General features: G+C 38.9%; 1 protein-coding gene across 2 annotated transcripts in view; it reads left to right on the forward strand.

Annotated features, from left to right (window-relative positions):
* Window positions 1-16,838, forward strand: part of LOC124541967 (organic cation transporter protein-like) — a 51,499-nt gene that overhangs the window by 29,539 nt on the left and 5,122 nt on the right. For both annotated transcript variants that reach the window (XM_047119906.1, XM_047119907.1), the window contains exons 3-11: window positions 5,689-5,881; window positions 6,557-6,686; window positions 8,377-8,505; window positions 9,243-9,435; window positions 10,199-10,304; window positions 11,034-11,284; window positions 11,771-11,850; window positions 12,603-12,778; window positions 13,391-13,563. In XM_047119906.1, the coding sequence (XP_046975862.1) occupies window positions 5,689-5,881; window positions 6,557-6,686; window positions 8,377-8,505; window positions 9,243-9,435; window positions 10,199-10,304; window positions 11,034-11,284; window positions 11,771-11,850; window positions 12,603-12,778; window positions 13,391-13,563 (1,431 nt within the window). The remainder of the gene's footprint in view (window positions 1-5,688; window positions 5,882-6,556; window positions 6,687-8,376; window positions 8,506-9,242; window positions 9,436-10,198; window positions 10,305-11,033; window positions 11,285-11,770; window positions 11,851-12,602; window positions 12,779-13,390; window positions 13,564-16,838) is intronic.

Genomic DNA, 16,838 nt, shown 5'->3' on the forward strand with positions numbered 1-16,838 from the left:
GTTAAAAATTTCTGCGTATTTTTATTAAAGAAACGGATACCTTGCAAGAAGAATTTATTGAATAGACAGCTATACAAAATAACAATTGAAAAATATTGCCTCATTGTTTACGTAACTGTTACGTTGACAATTTGAACTTGAAAGTTGAGGTCAGTTCACTAGAGGTCGTTGTATTCGTGCTGAGAATTGAAATTTTAATTGGTTCACTATAATAAAAAGTCAAGCGAAATATATCGATTTTTATCACCAATGTTATCAATACGCTATTTGACTGGTTTTTAAAATCCAGTTTATATTATTAAGTAGCTGTTAAGGAACCCAGTAAAAGTTGATTTTTTGATTTCTAGTACATATCTGCCGAAGGATATCGTTTTAAAAATTCCATATTTAAATAACGTGCGAAAACGCTACTTGGACAATATGGCGCTGCAATGGGGTCGGTGACGTCACTTTGCTGTATTTTAATCTGTGGTACCTATAGTTAAAAAGCAAGATTAACAAGAAAGTCATCATAAGCCCGGCCAATCAGGAGCGTTTTGTGTCACGTGACAAACGTTTGAAAAAATGCATTTTTACTTATGGATTTTTGAATTAATTCCGTATTATTTTCAAGTTTCGTTAGTAAATAACCATTTTTGAACTCATAATATACACTGATACACAGTTTATTTTACGCATTGTCGAATAGCCTATTGACAAGCCGAGATGGCCCAGTGGTTAGAACGCGTTCATCTTAACCGACGATCACACTGAATATTCATGTGCTTAATTAGTGTTTATTATTCATCTCGAGCTTGATAGTGAAGGAAAACGTCGTAAGGAAATCTGCATGTTTCTAGTTTCTTTTGTCGGTTGCCTGGTGGTAGAATTTTAACAATCAATAAGAATGTATAAAAGTATGTAGAATAAATATATTTCAATTGAATTTGGTCCCATAGTCTGACCAATTTTATAAGGTGCTCGAGTTAAATCTCCTATATATTTAGAAGGTCAGGAGATCCTCCAGGACTGGGATAGGCTGTTTTTTATCACATATGCAATATTTCAGTTCAATTTATGTATAATACACACATACACATACACAATTTATGTTTAATACAATCAATTTGAAGAAGATATTTGGTTATGTGACATTATAACTTATTACGTTTGCGTAAAGATCAATAAATAAGAAATAAATAAATATTGATGATTTTGATACTTAATTCGGATGTGATTAGTTTTATGAATTTTGTTTATATTACGAATACATCTAATTTTTACTAGTACAGCATCAGAGTGGATTGGCTCGAGGAAATCCGGGGGGGGGGGGTTATACAAATATTCTATTATACACAGGTATGATAAAATCTGAGATGGCCCAGTGGTTAGAACGAGTTCATCTTAACCGATGATTGCGGGTTTAAACCCAGGCAAGCACCACTATATATATCTGCTTAATTTGTGTGTATAATTCATCTCGTGCTCGGAAAGAAAACATCGTGAGGAAACCTGCGTGTATCTAATTTCATCGAAAGTCTGCCACATGTGCATTCCACCAACCTGCATTAGAACAGCGTGGTGGAATATGTTCCAAACCCTCTCCCTAATGGAAGAGGAGGCCTTATCTCAGCAATGGGAAATGTTCAGGCTGTTACTTTACTTTATGATCAAATCTGCCTCATTTTTCTAGAAAGTAAATAAAAGGATTACTCATAATGACTCATAATTATTGTTTTCTATAATCATAATTAAATATTTAAATAAAACTATTAATAATTACACCGTAATCAAGTCTCGAGATGTCACCAATGCCTCTAAGGCTAGGTCGGAGTTATTACAGAAAGGTCAGACGACAAATAATCTATGAAAAAACTAGTACCGAGATCTAGGCCAGATTATTAATAAAGCCTTGTTGTAGAATAGATTATATAGATAATTATTAATAATATGAATATATTAAAAATAATGAATAATCATTAATACTCAGACAACAAGGGTGAAAAGTAGAAATTGTGTTTTTATAATCTCTCCCTTTGAGGACAAAGTTTGAAGCATATTCCACCAAACTGCTCCAATGCTTGATGTATACAAATGTTACAGAATTCGTTGAAATTAATCCCATGCAGGTTTCCTCACGATGTTTTCCTTCACCACAGAGTACAAGATGAATTACAAATATATTAAAGACATGTAAATTCAGTGGGTTTGAACCAGTAATCATCGATTTAAGATGCAGGCGTCGTCAATGTATATATATAATTTATCTTAGAAGTAAATAATATTAAATATAATGAATATAAATCAGGAAGAACGCTAAGGTCGTACGTAATGGCAATAAATACGATTATTACATCAATAATAACAAAACAATCAGTTCGGCTGAACAGAAAATGATTAAAAAATCAAGGTCCATAGTTTCGCTATTGTGATGCAAGGCCCTTCCTCGTTAATAACACGATCTTGACTACAAACGTTATATAAGTTTGTATTAAGCTAGACAAAAGGCTCACAAATAAAAAAGTAAACTAAAGTAATAGCCTGTAAATTTCCCACTGCTAGGCTAAGGCCTCCTCTTCCATTAAGGAGAAGGTTTGGATCATATTCCACCACGGTGTTCCAATGCGGAATGGTGGAATGCACATGTGGCAGAATTTCAATGAAATTATAAACACTAATTAAGCACATATATATCTCGCGATCATCGGTTAACATGCAAGCCTTCTAACCACTGGGCCATCTCAGCTCTTTGTTAATAAATGAAATAAATAAATATTGGACAACATCACATACATCACTCTGATCCCAATGTAAGTAGCTAAAGCACTTGTGTTATGGAAAATCAGAAGTAACGACGGTATCACATACACCTAGACACAAGACAACATAGAAAAATAATTAACTTTTTCTACATCGACTCCAAGCGAACCTGGGACCTCGGAGTGATACCCATGAAAACTGGTGTACACATTACTGGACCACGGAGGTCGTCAATATCATTGTGGACAAGTGCATATAAACACAGATGCATCTCAATCAAATTATTGAATTGTCAATATTTCAATTTTACCACCTAAACGCTGTGAGTTAGAGTGAGAGAAGTTCGCCTATTGGTGTTGTATGGGTGAAGGAAAGGGACATACAGACTGGCGATGTAACGCGTTACGTAACGAAACGGTATAAACTCATATAGGAACTGACTTCAATACGCGAGTGAACCCGTGGGCATCTACTAGTAATTTATATTTCTAACGATGACAATGTGTGTTAGAAGAGGTGACCACTTATCATAAGATGTTTGATATTTTTATATTTAAATAAATACAATAGGCATTCAATCTATCTATTTGGCTAGTGAAAAAGGGTTTGTAAAAAGTGAAATAATTCCTTTTTCAAGTAGGCTTTAAATTGTAATTTTACCCAGTTGAATAGGCTATTTGACAATGCGAAAAATAAATTGTGAATTATTGTAAACAGTGTATATTATGAATTTAAAAATGGTTATTTACCAACGAAAATTAAAAATAATACTTATTTTATTCAAAAATCCTTAAGTAAAAATGCATTTTTTCAAACGTTGTCACGTGACACAAAACGCTTCTGATTGGCCGGGCTTATGATGAAGTCACTTTCTTGTTAACCTTGCTTTTCTACTATATGTACCACAGATTAAAATACAGGAAAGTGACGTCACAGACACCATTGCAGCGCCATATTGTCCAAGTAGCGTTTTCGCGTTTTAAATATGGACTTTTTAATATGATATTTTTAGGTAAATATGTACTGGAAATAAAAAAATCAACTTTTACTAAGTTCCTTAACTTCTACTTAATAATATAAAATGGATTTTAAAAACCAGTAAAATAGCCTAAAATATATTTACGATCCTATTTCAAAATTACAAAAATCGATTAAAAATTCAACAAAAAACCTTTCATAGATTGTTTTCTATGATCACGATTCAGAGCAAAAAGGGTCGCGCTCGGGCGCTTTGTTACAAAAAAACTTTTTATCATCATCAGGAAAAACCTTAGAATATAAAAAATATAATAAAATATTGAGTGTTATACATAGAATTGTATAAAGTACAAATTCACACGCGACTCCACTCGCGTTTCAGCTGCTCAGCTTGTGTTGGTTGTCAAAAAAGCATGGAATACTTGTGGACATCCAGGCAGAATAAATAACATACATATATAACAACAACAACAACAACAACAGCCTGTAAATTGCCACCGCTGGACTAAAGGCCTCCTCTCCCTTTAAGGAGAAGGTTTGGAACATATTCCTCCACGCTGTTCCAATGCGGGTTGGTGGAATACACATGTGGCAGAATTTCTATGAAATTTGTCACATGCAGGTTTCCTCACGATGTTTTCCTTCATCACTGAGCACGAGATGAATTATAAAGACAAATTAAGCACATGAATCAGCGGGTTTGAAACCGCAATCATCGATTAAGATGCACGCGTTCTAACCACTGGGCCATCTGCTCTATACATACATATATAATTGTATTTAACTAACATGACTGTATTTTTAAATGTTGCAAAATATATACTGAGTTTCTTGCCATTTCTTCTCGGTATTTACTTTCGAAACCGGAGGTAGCTTCACTTAATTGTAAAATGACGATTCAAAAGTGCTTGCAAAAGCCAACTTGAGTATATTTTGATTATTTGGACACGATTGTTGTCGTTACAAGAAATCTCATTTTTTTGTTATTCTTTTCATTATTGTTGTTTTTTTTTTAAGATTAAGCAGAGCATACTTTGTATTTTTTTTTGGTTTGTTTATACTTTTTCTCAATAGAGTCGTGTCCTCAAAACACCTTTTTTTCATAAAAAAAAAATAAGAAAGATTGTCCGTCTGAAATCTTTGACTTCCTTGCAAACAGACATTTATATAGCATACATAAAAAAATCAAAATACTGATTAGATAAACCCAAACTACTGAAAATATGTCTATGGAATATGATGATACAACAATTTTTTACAAACGCTGTATTTTCCGTAATACTCGTTACATAATTGAGTTCAAAAAGTTTTTATCTATCTGATTATCTAAATTAATTATCAAATTAATTGTATATTATGTAATTGTTTTTAAATTCATCGTAAAATTTACTGATTAAAAATAAGTAACAAAAAGCCTTATTCCAATCTGTCTTAAGCTATGATACACCAATAGACAAACGAACGAACACTTTTATATACATTTATATAATTGTTCTCTTCACTCTTATACACATAGAAGATAAATATATATATATTTTTTTACAACATCACATACATTACTCTGATCCCAATGTATGTAGCTGAAGCACTTGTGTTATGGAAATCAGAAGTAACGACGGTACCACAAACACCCAGACCCAAGACAACATAGAAAACTAATGGTAATCTACATCGACTCGGTCGGGAATCGAACCCGGGACCTCAGAGTGGCGTACCCATGAAAACCGGTGTACACACCACTCGACCATGGAGGTCGTCTTAAATATAATATCTTCTATGTACACAAAAGATTTTTCCACTCCCTGATTATTTAACAAACTTGAAATTTCGCTGGCACCCTTATAGGGTGTAGCCATCCGCTAAGATTTTATGAAACTCTATCCCTAAGGGGGTAAAACAGGGATTAGAAGGTTGTGTTTTATAAATTTCGTGTAATTAAAGTCAAATTCTAATCTCATTGTTTCTTTTCAGACGAGCTCTCGCCATCCCTCCCAAAACAGATGGACCTTACGCCCACGATCGCTGTCACATGTTCTCAGCGGATTGGACCGCCGCTCTGGCCCAAGGTCGGACCACCCCTGATGATGAATGGCCCATCATACCTTGCACACACGGCTGGGAGTACAACAGGAGCGATGTGCCCTATGAAACTATTGCCTCACAGGTAACAATTAACAATAATCTTTAAGTTCAGGATCATAATATTTACCATTCCTGTGGTATGTTTCTTATTAAGTGATGGTCCAGTGATTAGAACGCGTGCTTCTTAACCGATAATTGCGATTCCAAACCCAGGCAAGGTCGTGCATCATAAAAACATAGCAAGGAAACTTGCATGTGTCTTATTTCAACAAAATTCTGCCAAATATGTATTAAACAATCAATCTAGATCTGCACACCTTGGGAATGAGATGATCGCCCCCCGTTAATTGCGGGTTCAAACCCAGGCAAGCACCACTATATATATATATATATATATATATATATATATATATATATATATATATGTGTTTAATTTGTGTTTATAATTCGTCTTGTGCCCGGCGGTGATGGAAAACATCGTGAGCCTGCATGTGTATAATTTCATCGAAATTCTGCCACATGTGTATTCCACCGGCATTGGAACAGCGTGGTGGAATACGTTCCAAACCCTCTCCTTAATGGGAGAGGAGGCCATAGCCTATTAGTGGGCAATTTACAGACTGTTTCTATTTGATTTTTGTCATTAACACAAGTGATCAGCTTAAAGGGAATATTAGTGAATCCTTCATTAAATTTCTACATTTCTTTTAAAAACTAGTGATAATGTATTAATTAATTATTATTATTATTACCACAGCTGGATTGGGTGTGCGACAAGGACAACCTACCAGCCACAGCCCAGGCTATATTCTTCTGTGGAGCCATCGTCGGAGGTCTGGTCTTCGGCTGGATAGCTGATAAATACGGAAGAATACCTGCATTAGTTGGTAATTACATTTTTTTTATGGTATAGGTTGGCGGGCAAGCATATGGGCCACCTGATGGTTAGTGGTCTCCATCGCCCAAAGACAATGAAGCTGTACGGAATATTAACTATTCCTTACATCGTCAATGTGCCACTAACCTTGGGAACTAAGATGTTATGTCCCTTGTGCCTGTAGTTACACTGGCTCACTCACCCTTCAGACCGGAACACAACAATACTGAGTACTGTTATATGGCGGTAGAATAACTGATGAGTGGGTGGTACGTACCCAGACGGGCTTGCTCAAAGCCCTACCACCAAGTAAAACTGTTTTGATTTTTATTAGCTCTCTTTTTATTAAAAAGTTTTTCATCGACTGGACTGATCAGTAACAAAATCAAAATAAACTTTATTCAAGTAGGCTTTTACAAGAACTTTGAATCGTCATTTAACAATTAAGTGAAGCTACCACCGGTTTGGAAAGTAGATTCCACCGAGAAGTACCGACAAGAAACTCAGTAGTTACACTTTTTCAACATTAAAAAAAATACAGTCATGTTAGTTAATACAATTATTTAAATTAATATAACTTGTTCAGTATCGCAAACAGTACCATAGAACCAGAAATAAATACCTCAGACCCTAAGAAAGCTAGGGAAGTATGTGTAATTTAAAATAAGCCGAATTTTTGTCCAAAATTTTCTTCACTCTTAACAATTAAACTTTTCCGAGATCTTTACATTTGACCTCAAAAGATCTGCTAATCTTGTACAGTCTAACTAATTAAGCAACAAGTTTATATATTAATGAATATAAAGCCAGTATGCACCACAATATGTGGCGCATTGATACAGGCACCAATTGTTATCCATTCGACATTATATAATATATGGTAGTGTTCAAATCAATACAAGTCAGCTTTTAATGGAATACAAAGAAACGCGAAATTATTGTATTGGATTGCAAGTGAATAAAGATAAAAAGGGCATAGTGTAGTGTAGTGTATCTTTATATGTATATGTTAAATTTAAAGTGTATGTTTGTAATACTAAAATTACCATATTTTTACTTAATTTATATATATACACGGTATGTCAGTAAATAACAGTTAGTCTCTGGACCGGCTAGACCAGACCGATTTTGACGGGATTTTTACTGACAAAAAGTTGATGCAATAAGTAACTTAGGCTACAACAAAATTTTCAGCTTATATATAATATAATGTGTAATAATGAATTTAAAATTCGTTATGAGAAGCGCTGCATCTTCTGGTATAAAGTCAAATCAAGTGCATTTTAATTCAATAAACATTACTGTAAAATAATTTTTAATCGTAAATATTGAAACTATTACTGTTTCGGATGTAAGGAATAATTAATACTTCTGACATTAGACAATGGCTGATGGTGACCACTTACCATCAATAGACAATGATGCTGCAAAAAATATTAACTATTCCTTACATCGTCAATGTGCCACCAACCTTGGGAACTAAGATGTTATGTCCCTTGTGCCTGTAGTTACACTGGCTCACTCACCCTTCAAACCGGAACACAATACTGAGTACTGTTATTTGGCGGTAGAATAACTGATGAGTGGGTGGTACCTACCCAGACAGGCTTTCACAGACCCCACCACCAAGTCAATTTCAAATTTCAAAATTTATCCATAATGTTTTTTGGGCAATGTACATACGAGTTATACATTTGAAGGTACAAATCTGATGGGGTTTGCGGCGGGAATAGCGACAGCCTTCTGCAACACTTTCTGGTCCTTCGCGCTCTGCCGGTTCCTGGTGGGACTGGCGTTTGATAACTGCTTCACTATGATGTATATTCTTGGTAAGTCATAGTTAAAAACCTCTTTATATGATGCTCATACTAAATATACTACATAATTTGTTTGTTCATTATAGTGTTCATGTATTATATATAAAAACATTCCTCTCGAATCAATCTATGTATTAAAAAAACTTTTTTTTTAATCTTATTATATTTTGGGACTTTTGTCCAACACTGGTACGTCAGTCCCATTGTACCCTTTTCCTCTGGTTTTACATTATTTAATATTAGTTGCTATTAAGTAGAACTCCAGGAGCATTCTAGCAGATTCTGACGAAAGATCTGCTAGAATACTCTGAAAAAATCAAAGATTGAAAAAAAAACTTTAATAATTAATTTTAAAGATCTAAGCATACATAGGGGCAGACAGCGGTAAGCGACTTTGTTTTATACTATGTAATGATGATAGGACACTGGTACTATTTTTTTTTATTTGAGGCGCTGTTCCACCAACAACAACAACAGCCTCTAAATTTCCCACTGTTGAGCTAAGACCTCTTCTCTCTTTGGAGGAGTAGGTTTGAGCATATTCCACCACGCTCCAAAGCAGGTTGGAGACACGTGTTTCCAAATATCTATTAAATTAGTCACATGCAGGTTTCCTAACAATGTTTTCCAGATGAATTATGAAAACAAATTAAGCACATGAAAATTCAGTTGTTCTAACCACTGGGCCATCTCGACTCAGGCTAAACTTATCTTTATTTGATTAGTAATTCGTAATTATATTCCAACAGTACTGGAATACGTCGGACCGAAATGGCGTACGTTCGTTGCGAACATGTCCATTGCCATATTCTTCACCCTGGGGGCGAGCTTGTTACCCTGGATCGCGCTGTGGGCTGACGACTGGAGGCGCTACGCCTTGGGGATCAGTGCCCCCTTCATAATCGCTGCGGCGACTCCTTGGCTGGTCCCAGAGAGTGCCAGGTGAGGATTCTTTCTTTCAAATAGGACCAGATGATCTGGAGTATTTCTTACAAGTAGTTATAGGGTATTGGTTGTCATGTGTTACGCAAAAACGTAGCCTATGTAGTTCCTTGGAGTTCAAGTTCGCTTCGCACCAAATTTCATCTGATGTCGCGAAAGAGTGACAGACAAAGTTAAGGAAGTACGAATTGACTTCACGAAGAAACTTCGTATCTGTTGAAAGTTCGCTCTTTTAAATAACAGTAACAGCTTGTAAATATCTCACAGCTGGGCTTAAGGCCTCCTCTCCCTTTTGAGGAGATGGTTTGGAACTTATTCCACCACACTTCCAACGAGGTTTGGTGGATACACATTAAGTTCTTACAAGCACGAGATGGATAACAAACAGACTAAGCACATGAAATATCCGTTACTTGGATTGGAAACTGCAATCATCAGTTAAAATGCACGTTTCTAATCACTCTGCCATCTTCGCTTCTTGAAACATGAAATATTAAAAATCAAACCAAATTCTACTGTCTAGTGTACTTACATGTGACTTCCTCCATAGTCAAGTAGTGTGTACATCGGTTTTCATGGGTACGCCACTCCGATGTCCCCGAGTCGATGTAGATTATCATTAGTTTTCTATGTTGTCTTGGGTCGGGTGATTGTGGTACTTATTGGGATCAGAGTTATGTATGTGATGTTGTCTCATATTTATCTAATATTAAAAAGTTACACATTAAAATCAAAATATTAAGGAACTGTTATGTTTCTCCAGATGGCTCCTCTCGCAGGGCAAGATCGACAAGGCGTTGGTGATCATGAAGAAGTTCGAGAGGATCAACAAGACCAAAATCCCAGACAAAGTCCTCAGCGAGTTCACTGTGAGTTATATGTTGATATATGTAAACGACTACTATATATATTTGTATATAAAATCCTTGGATTTACATATGATTATCTAATATGTCTGCTATTTAGTGTACTACAAAAAGTTTTGTTCCGGTTTGAGGTGAGAGTGAGTCAGTGTAATAGGCACAAGGGACATACCATCTTTTGTCCTAAGGTTGGTAGCGCAATGGTAATGCAAGGAATGATTTATATTTCTAGCAACGTCTATGGGCGGTGACCATTTACCATTACCAAAAAAATTTGCATAACTTCGCAAGCTATTTTTTCCAATAGTATTGACAATTTCTGGGACAATATTCGCTTATATACAAAATAATAATAATTACTTTATAGTAAAGTAACAGCCTGTAAATTTCCCACTGCTAAGATAAGGCCTCCTCTTCCATTAAGGAGAGGGTTCGGAACATATTCCACCACGCTGTTCCAATGCGGGTTGGTGGAATGCACATGTGGCTGAATCTCGATGAAATTAGACACATGCAGGTTACCTCACGATGTTTTCCTTCACCGCCGAGCACGAGACGAATGATAAACACAATTAAGCACATACGTATAGTGGTGCTTGTCTGGATTTGAACTCGGAATCATCGGTTAAGATGCACGCGTTCTAACCACTGGGCCATCTCGACTCTCCCACTGGGCCATCTCGACTCATAATAATAATTACTTAACTAAAAGTACATATATCTTTTATCTTACAGGAAGCTTCTCACAAAGCGATCAAGGAATCCGAAGCTGAATCCAAAACGTATTCAGTCCTGGACATCTTCAGAACTCCTCGCTTGAGGCGGAATGCGCTGCTGCTTATCGTCATCTGGATGGCGATATCTCTGGTCTTCGACGGACACGTGAGGAACGTGGGTTCATTGGGCCTGGATATCTTCCTGACCTTCACGATAGCCACGGCGACGGAGTTCCCAGCTGATACATTTTTGACTGTTGTTTTGGATAGGTGAGCTCTTGACTGCTTTTAAAAGTAAAAGTAACAGCCTGTAAATTTCCCACTCCAAAGCTAAGGCCTTCTCTCCCATTTAGGATAGGGCTTGGAACTTATTCACCACGCTGTATCAATGCGGATGGTGGAATGCACATATGGCAGAAATTCGATGAGATTAGACACACGCAGGTTTCCTCACAACGTTTTCCTTCACCGCCGAGCATGAGATGAATTATGAATACAAATTAAGCACATGGAAACTCAGTTCTGCTTGCCTGGGTTTGAACCCGCAATCATCAGTTAAGATGCAGGCGTCTTAGAACGCGCACTGGGCCATCTTAACATTCTGCTTTTACCTATACTTCGGATCAGACAGATCCTTGAGAAAACCTATCATCAAATTCATTATCAGATGGTGATGATGATGAATCTGTAAAATTTTTGACGAAGCCAACAAAGATGATGATGATGAATGTCTTCTAACATACTAAATGCGTTCAGATGGGGAAGGAGATGGCTCGCCTGCGGGTCCATGGTCATCAGCGGCATCTTCAGTCTCCTTGCTACAGCTGTTCCAGTTGGTGAGTTACTTCTTATTTTTATTATCCTAATGTTAGATCATTTACTTATATTGGTAAATTTTAGATATTTATTCAGTACTGGCTGTGTCTGCGACCTTACACGCGTTTGAATTTAATAAAGAAAATTATTACTGTAGCATAAGTTACTCCTTATTATATCAGTTATCAGTCAGCCAGTAAAAATCCTATCAAAATCGGTCCAACCGTTGCAGAGATTAGCCGGAACAAACAAAATTGTAAAAAAATTTAATTTTGGTACATCTACCGTGTATACATACATATGCATTGAATAAAAAAGGGCTATTTTAATATTACAAACAGACTCCAATTTTATTATATATATAGACTATGATGTTAGAGAGAGAAAACTATACTCTCAGATATAATAATCACCATTAGATACTTACGTAAGACAGTAAGTTATCGTTTATTGCCCATACGACAGCGTTAAGCACTGCTTCCATTATCTCAAAGTGTGATGACGTTTGTTAATGACGATGCGCGTGGACCACACACTAACGATATCGATACGCACTGGCCCATGCTCTCAAAATGTTCTGACGTTTGTTAATGACGATGCGCGTGGACCACACACTAACGATATCGATACGCACTGGCCCATGCTCTCAAAATGTTCTGACGTTTGTTAATGACGATGCGCGTGGACCACACACTAACGATATCGATACGCACTGGCCCATGCTCTCAAACTGTGCTGACGTTTGTTAATCACGATGCGCATGGACCACCAGGCGGCCCATCGGCGTCGCTGGCGATACTGGGCCGCTTCGCCGTGAACATCTCGTACAACATCGGGCTGCAGTACGCCGCCGAGCTGCTGCCCACCGTGGTGCGCGCGCAGGGCGTGGCGCTCATACACATCATGGGCTATGTCGCCTCCATCCTCGCGCCCTTCGTCGTCTACCTGGTGAGACACTCCCCAACACAGCTGGCCTATGAGCCTTAAAGAACCCACTCCACGTCTACCTGGTGAGCCACGCCACTCCCCAACACGAAGCTGGCCTATGAGCATTAAGACCCACTCCACCTCTTCGATGGGTATCATATGCGTGACGTGAGCCAGCAAATAACAAAATCAAAATGGCTACTTTATTCCAAGAGGCTCTTTCAAGTAATTTTGAGTCATTTACGATTATCAAATATATATAGGTTCGAGATTTAGATTCAAAATCAAAGTATACTTTATTCAAGTGGGCTTTTACAAGCACTTTTGAATCGTCAATTAACAATTAAGTGAAGCTACCACCGGTTCGGAAAGTAGATTCTGCCGAGAAGTACCGCCAAGTAAGAAGTTACTTTTTTTGTCAGCGAATTTGGCTTAGCTGTGTAAATGCAGTCATTGGCTCACTCACTCAAATCGACCACAATAATGCTAAATAATACTTTTTGCCAGTAGATCTGATGAGTAAGTGGTACCTATCAACAAGTAAAGTGATAATTAAAAACACTAATTATGTAATTGTTTCTGTCGTAATTTTTCCAAAACAATAGCATAACCAACCATGTAACTTATTTCCAGGCTAACATCTCTCAAGAACTGCCCCTCCTGATTCTTGGAGTTCTGGGTATAGTTGGGGGAGTGCTGTGCCTGTTGCTGCCCGAGACTATGGACACAGAGATGCCGCAGACCCTGGCTGATGGGGAGAACTTCGGCAAAGACCAGCGGTTCTGGGACATGCCCTGCTTCCCACGGTATGATAACATTTTTACTAAAGTACTTACAAGTGATTTTATACTTTTGAGCAGAGATGGCCCAGTGGTTAGAACGCGTGCATCTTAACCGATGAATGCGGGTTCAAACCCAGGCAGGCACCGCTGATTCATGTGCTTAATTTGTCTTTATAATTCATCTCGTGCTCAGCGGTGAAGGAAAACATCGTGAAGAAACCTGCATGTGACAAATTTCATAGAAATTCTGCCACATGTGTATTCCACCAACCCGCATTGGAACTGCGTGGTGGGATATGTTCCAAACCTTCTTCTTAAAGGGAGAGGAGGCCTTGAGCCCAGCAGTGGGAATTTACAGGCTGTTGTTGTTGTTGTTGTTTATACTTTTTGGCTTTATTGATTTACTTGTCGGAGAAGGCTGTAGATTTCGAGATCCTGGGTATAAGCCTCAGAATAAACCCATAAAACAAATAATAGTTTTATGTAGAAAGTTAATCAGTAGTCTAGACTCCGGATATTGGAAGAGTATTTCCACTTTCCATTTAAGCTTCAGTCAACAGTTTAGACCCTAAATAGTAGTAGTAGACCCTTTTTATGTAATAGCTAAGCGTTTGGAAGAATAATGCCAACTGATGGTAAATAGTCATTGCCATAGACATCGCTGTGGTAGGAAATATAGCTATTCCTTACATCGCACCAATGCGACACCAACCTCTATAGTTACACTGATTCACTCACCTTTCAAAATGAAAGATTACCTGATGAATGGGAAGTATCTATTAAGGAGTTAGTGTCACACAACATGCTTTTGGGTTACAGCTGAATAGGCTTGTATAAAATTATATGAATTTGCGCCTTGTATAGTTTTAGGCGATTGGCCGACGTGGAATACTGTCTGGCCTTGCTAAGCAAACCGAGCCTTTTTGTATTCCGATACTATCTGTGGCTGCTATCGGGATGTTCTCAAATCATGGAGATACGACAAATGGTGTTTTAATTTAGCGGTTAACTCGCAAACTTACGTCTTTTTGGGGTTGAAATGGACGAGATTTAGTCGGCCCCAAATCGAGACTTCGTTTAACGAAGATTCGATTTCAGACACAAGTTTGTTCCGGTTCTCTTCGACGTTTTCCCGAGAAATATTAGCGCGGCCGGTGTATAAGATGTCAACGGTACTGTTGTCTGCATAGCATTCAAGAAGCATTCAAGAAGAAACAGAGTGGGTGATAGAACGCAGCTTTGTAGAACACCAGCATTGACGAATTTTAAGTTAGAGCATGCACCATCGACAACAACCTTGATACTCCGATCTGCCAAAAAGCTGGTAACCCAATTGCATAATTTCCCGGGAAGCCCAAAGGAAGGAAGCTTCGAAAGACGCGCTTTGTGCCACACGCAATCGAAGGCCTTCCCTATGTCCAAGCTGGGTACTAATGCCTCACCCTTGCTCTCAAGTGCTTCAGCCCATCTATAAGTAAGGTAAACTACAAGATCACCGGCCGACTGACCCCGACGGAAACCGTACTGGCGGTCGCTAATCAGCTGGTTCTTCTCTAGAAGGTGCTGGCAATTAATAAGGGACTCCATTATCTTGGAGAGCAAGGAGGTGATGGCTATAAGCTATAATTGCACGAATCTGAGCGGTTGCCTTTTTTAGGGATCGGATGCACCAGAGCAGTCTTCTAGGAGTTCGGTACGACGCAAAAGACGCGTTAAGACCGTTGCCAACTCGGGAGCACGTGTCCGTAGCACGATTGGAGGGATGCCATCGTGTCTACTCGACTTGTGAATGTCCAAGGAAAAAAGTGTTCTGCGAACTACACTTTGCCGAAATTTGAACTCCGGCATCGCTGTATCACACCGCGGGATTGACGGTGGTGACTTTCCTTCGCGGTATGGGCCAATGACTCACCGTCCCTGTGCAGAGATGGAAAGGAAGGCTGACAGAAATTTCCTAGGACAGCCATAGCGAAAGACCAGAACGCACGTGTTCCTGAAGGAAAGCGCACCAGTGTCTCGCCAATTCTGCCAATGTACTTCGACTTCGCCTCAGCAATCACATTTTTGGAGGACCTAGAGGCAGAGTTATATTCCTTTCTGAGTGTGCTGGTGTTTGCATTATGTGGGTGCGTCAGGCCAGTCTTAGTACTATTCCCATTTTCTTCGTGAAGCCGTTACACAGAAACGACCAAACCAGGGCTGGGACTTGCCACCGATGGGCAACGCAGAATATTGAATGAAAAGTTCCATACCCTGAAGCACCATATCGCGACAGAGTCAGCAACAACGCTCGGATCATCCATCGAAAAACAAAGCTGCCCCCATGGGTAAGATGCCAAGAAGGACCGCATCCCATCCCAATCTGCTGACTTGTAGTGCCACACGCGACGGCAGCCCGCGAAACGAGGTCGTGAGTACCGTGTAACCGGCACTGTACTCCGGACGAGACATTGGTCCGACGAGCCCAGAGGGGGATCGACGATAATCTGATAGTCATACGGATGCGAAGTCAGCAGAAGGTCCAACAGGAAAGGTGTATGATCCTCCACGTCCGGTATTCGCGTTGGCGAGGTGACCAGTTATGTCAAATTATATGGCAAAGCGAAGTCGAGAACAGATCTAGCCGCATGATCAGTGGTGCATGATCCAGGCCACTCTGTATGATAGGCATTGAAATCGCCCAGAATGATGATCTTTGCGGACGGAGTCTGCTACAGAACGGAATCTGTAGCCAATTGGACGTGCTCAACCAGACGGTCGGTTTGCCCAGAGAGGGATTCTCCACTGCAGTTGCTAATGCTAATAATTGGTAATGAACCAAATACCAAATTTAGCACAACCATGTTTTGGGGGCGAGGGATTGGACCTCCGGGACTCTCACTTACCGGACGAAATACGGTAGCATAGCTACCACTTTACGCCGATTTTAAGTGAGAGAGTGGTACTTCCCCGGGTGTGCCAGCCCATTCGACTGCAACCAAGAGATATGCAGTGTGGCACTACCACTATAGATTCCAATTCCTAAAAAGGCACACAGACCCGTCCAATTACAGGCCTATAGCCATCACGTCGTTGTTCTCCATTACACATTACGCTGATAAGCAATCACCAGTATGGTTTCTTTTGGAGTCGCTTACCCGGTCATTTTCTTTTTATCTGACACATCGATGGGGTGAAGCAGTTGAGAACAAGGGGGAGGCATTGGTAGCCAGTTTCGACATGGCAAAAAGCTTCCTTACTATCGAGCTGTCGAGGAAATTATCAGAGCAGTAAGGTCGTTGTCGACGCTACATGCTCTG

The sequence above is a fragment of the Vanessa cardui genome, chromosome 29 (assembly GCF_905220365.1).
Source record: "Vanessa cardui chromosome 29, ilVanCard2.1, whole genome shotgun sequence".
Classification (NCBI taxonomy): domain Eukaryota; kingdom Metazoa; phylum Arthropoda; class Insecta; order Lepidoptera; family Nymphalidae; genus Vanessa; species Vanessa cardui.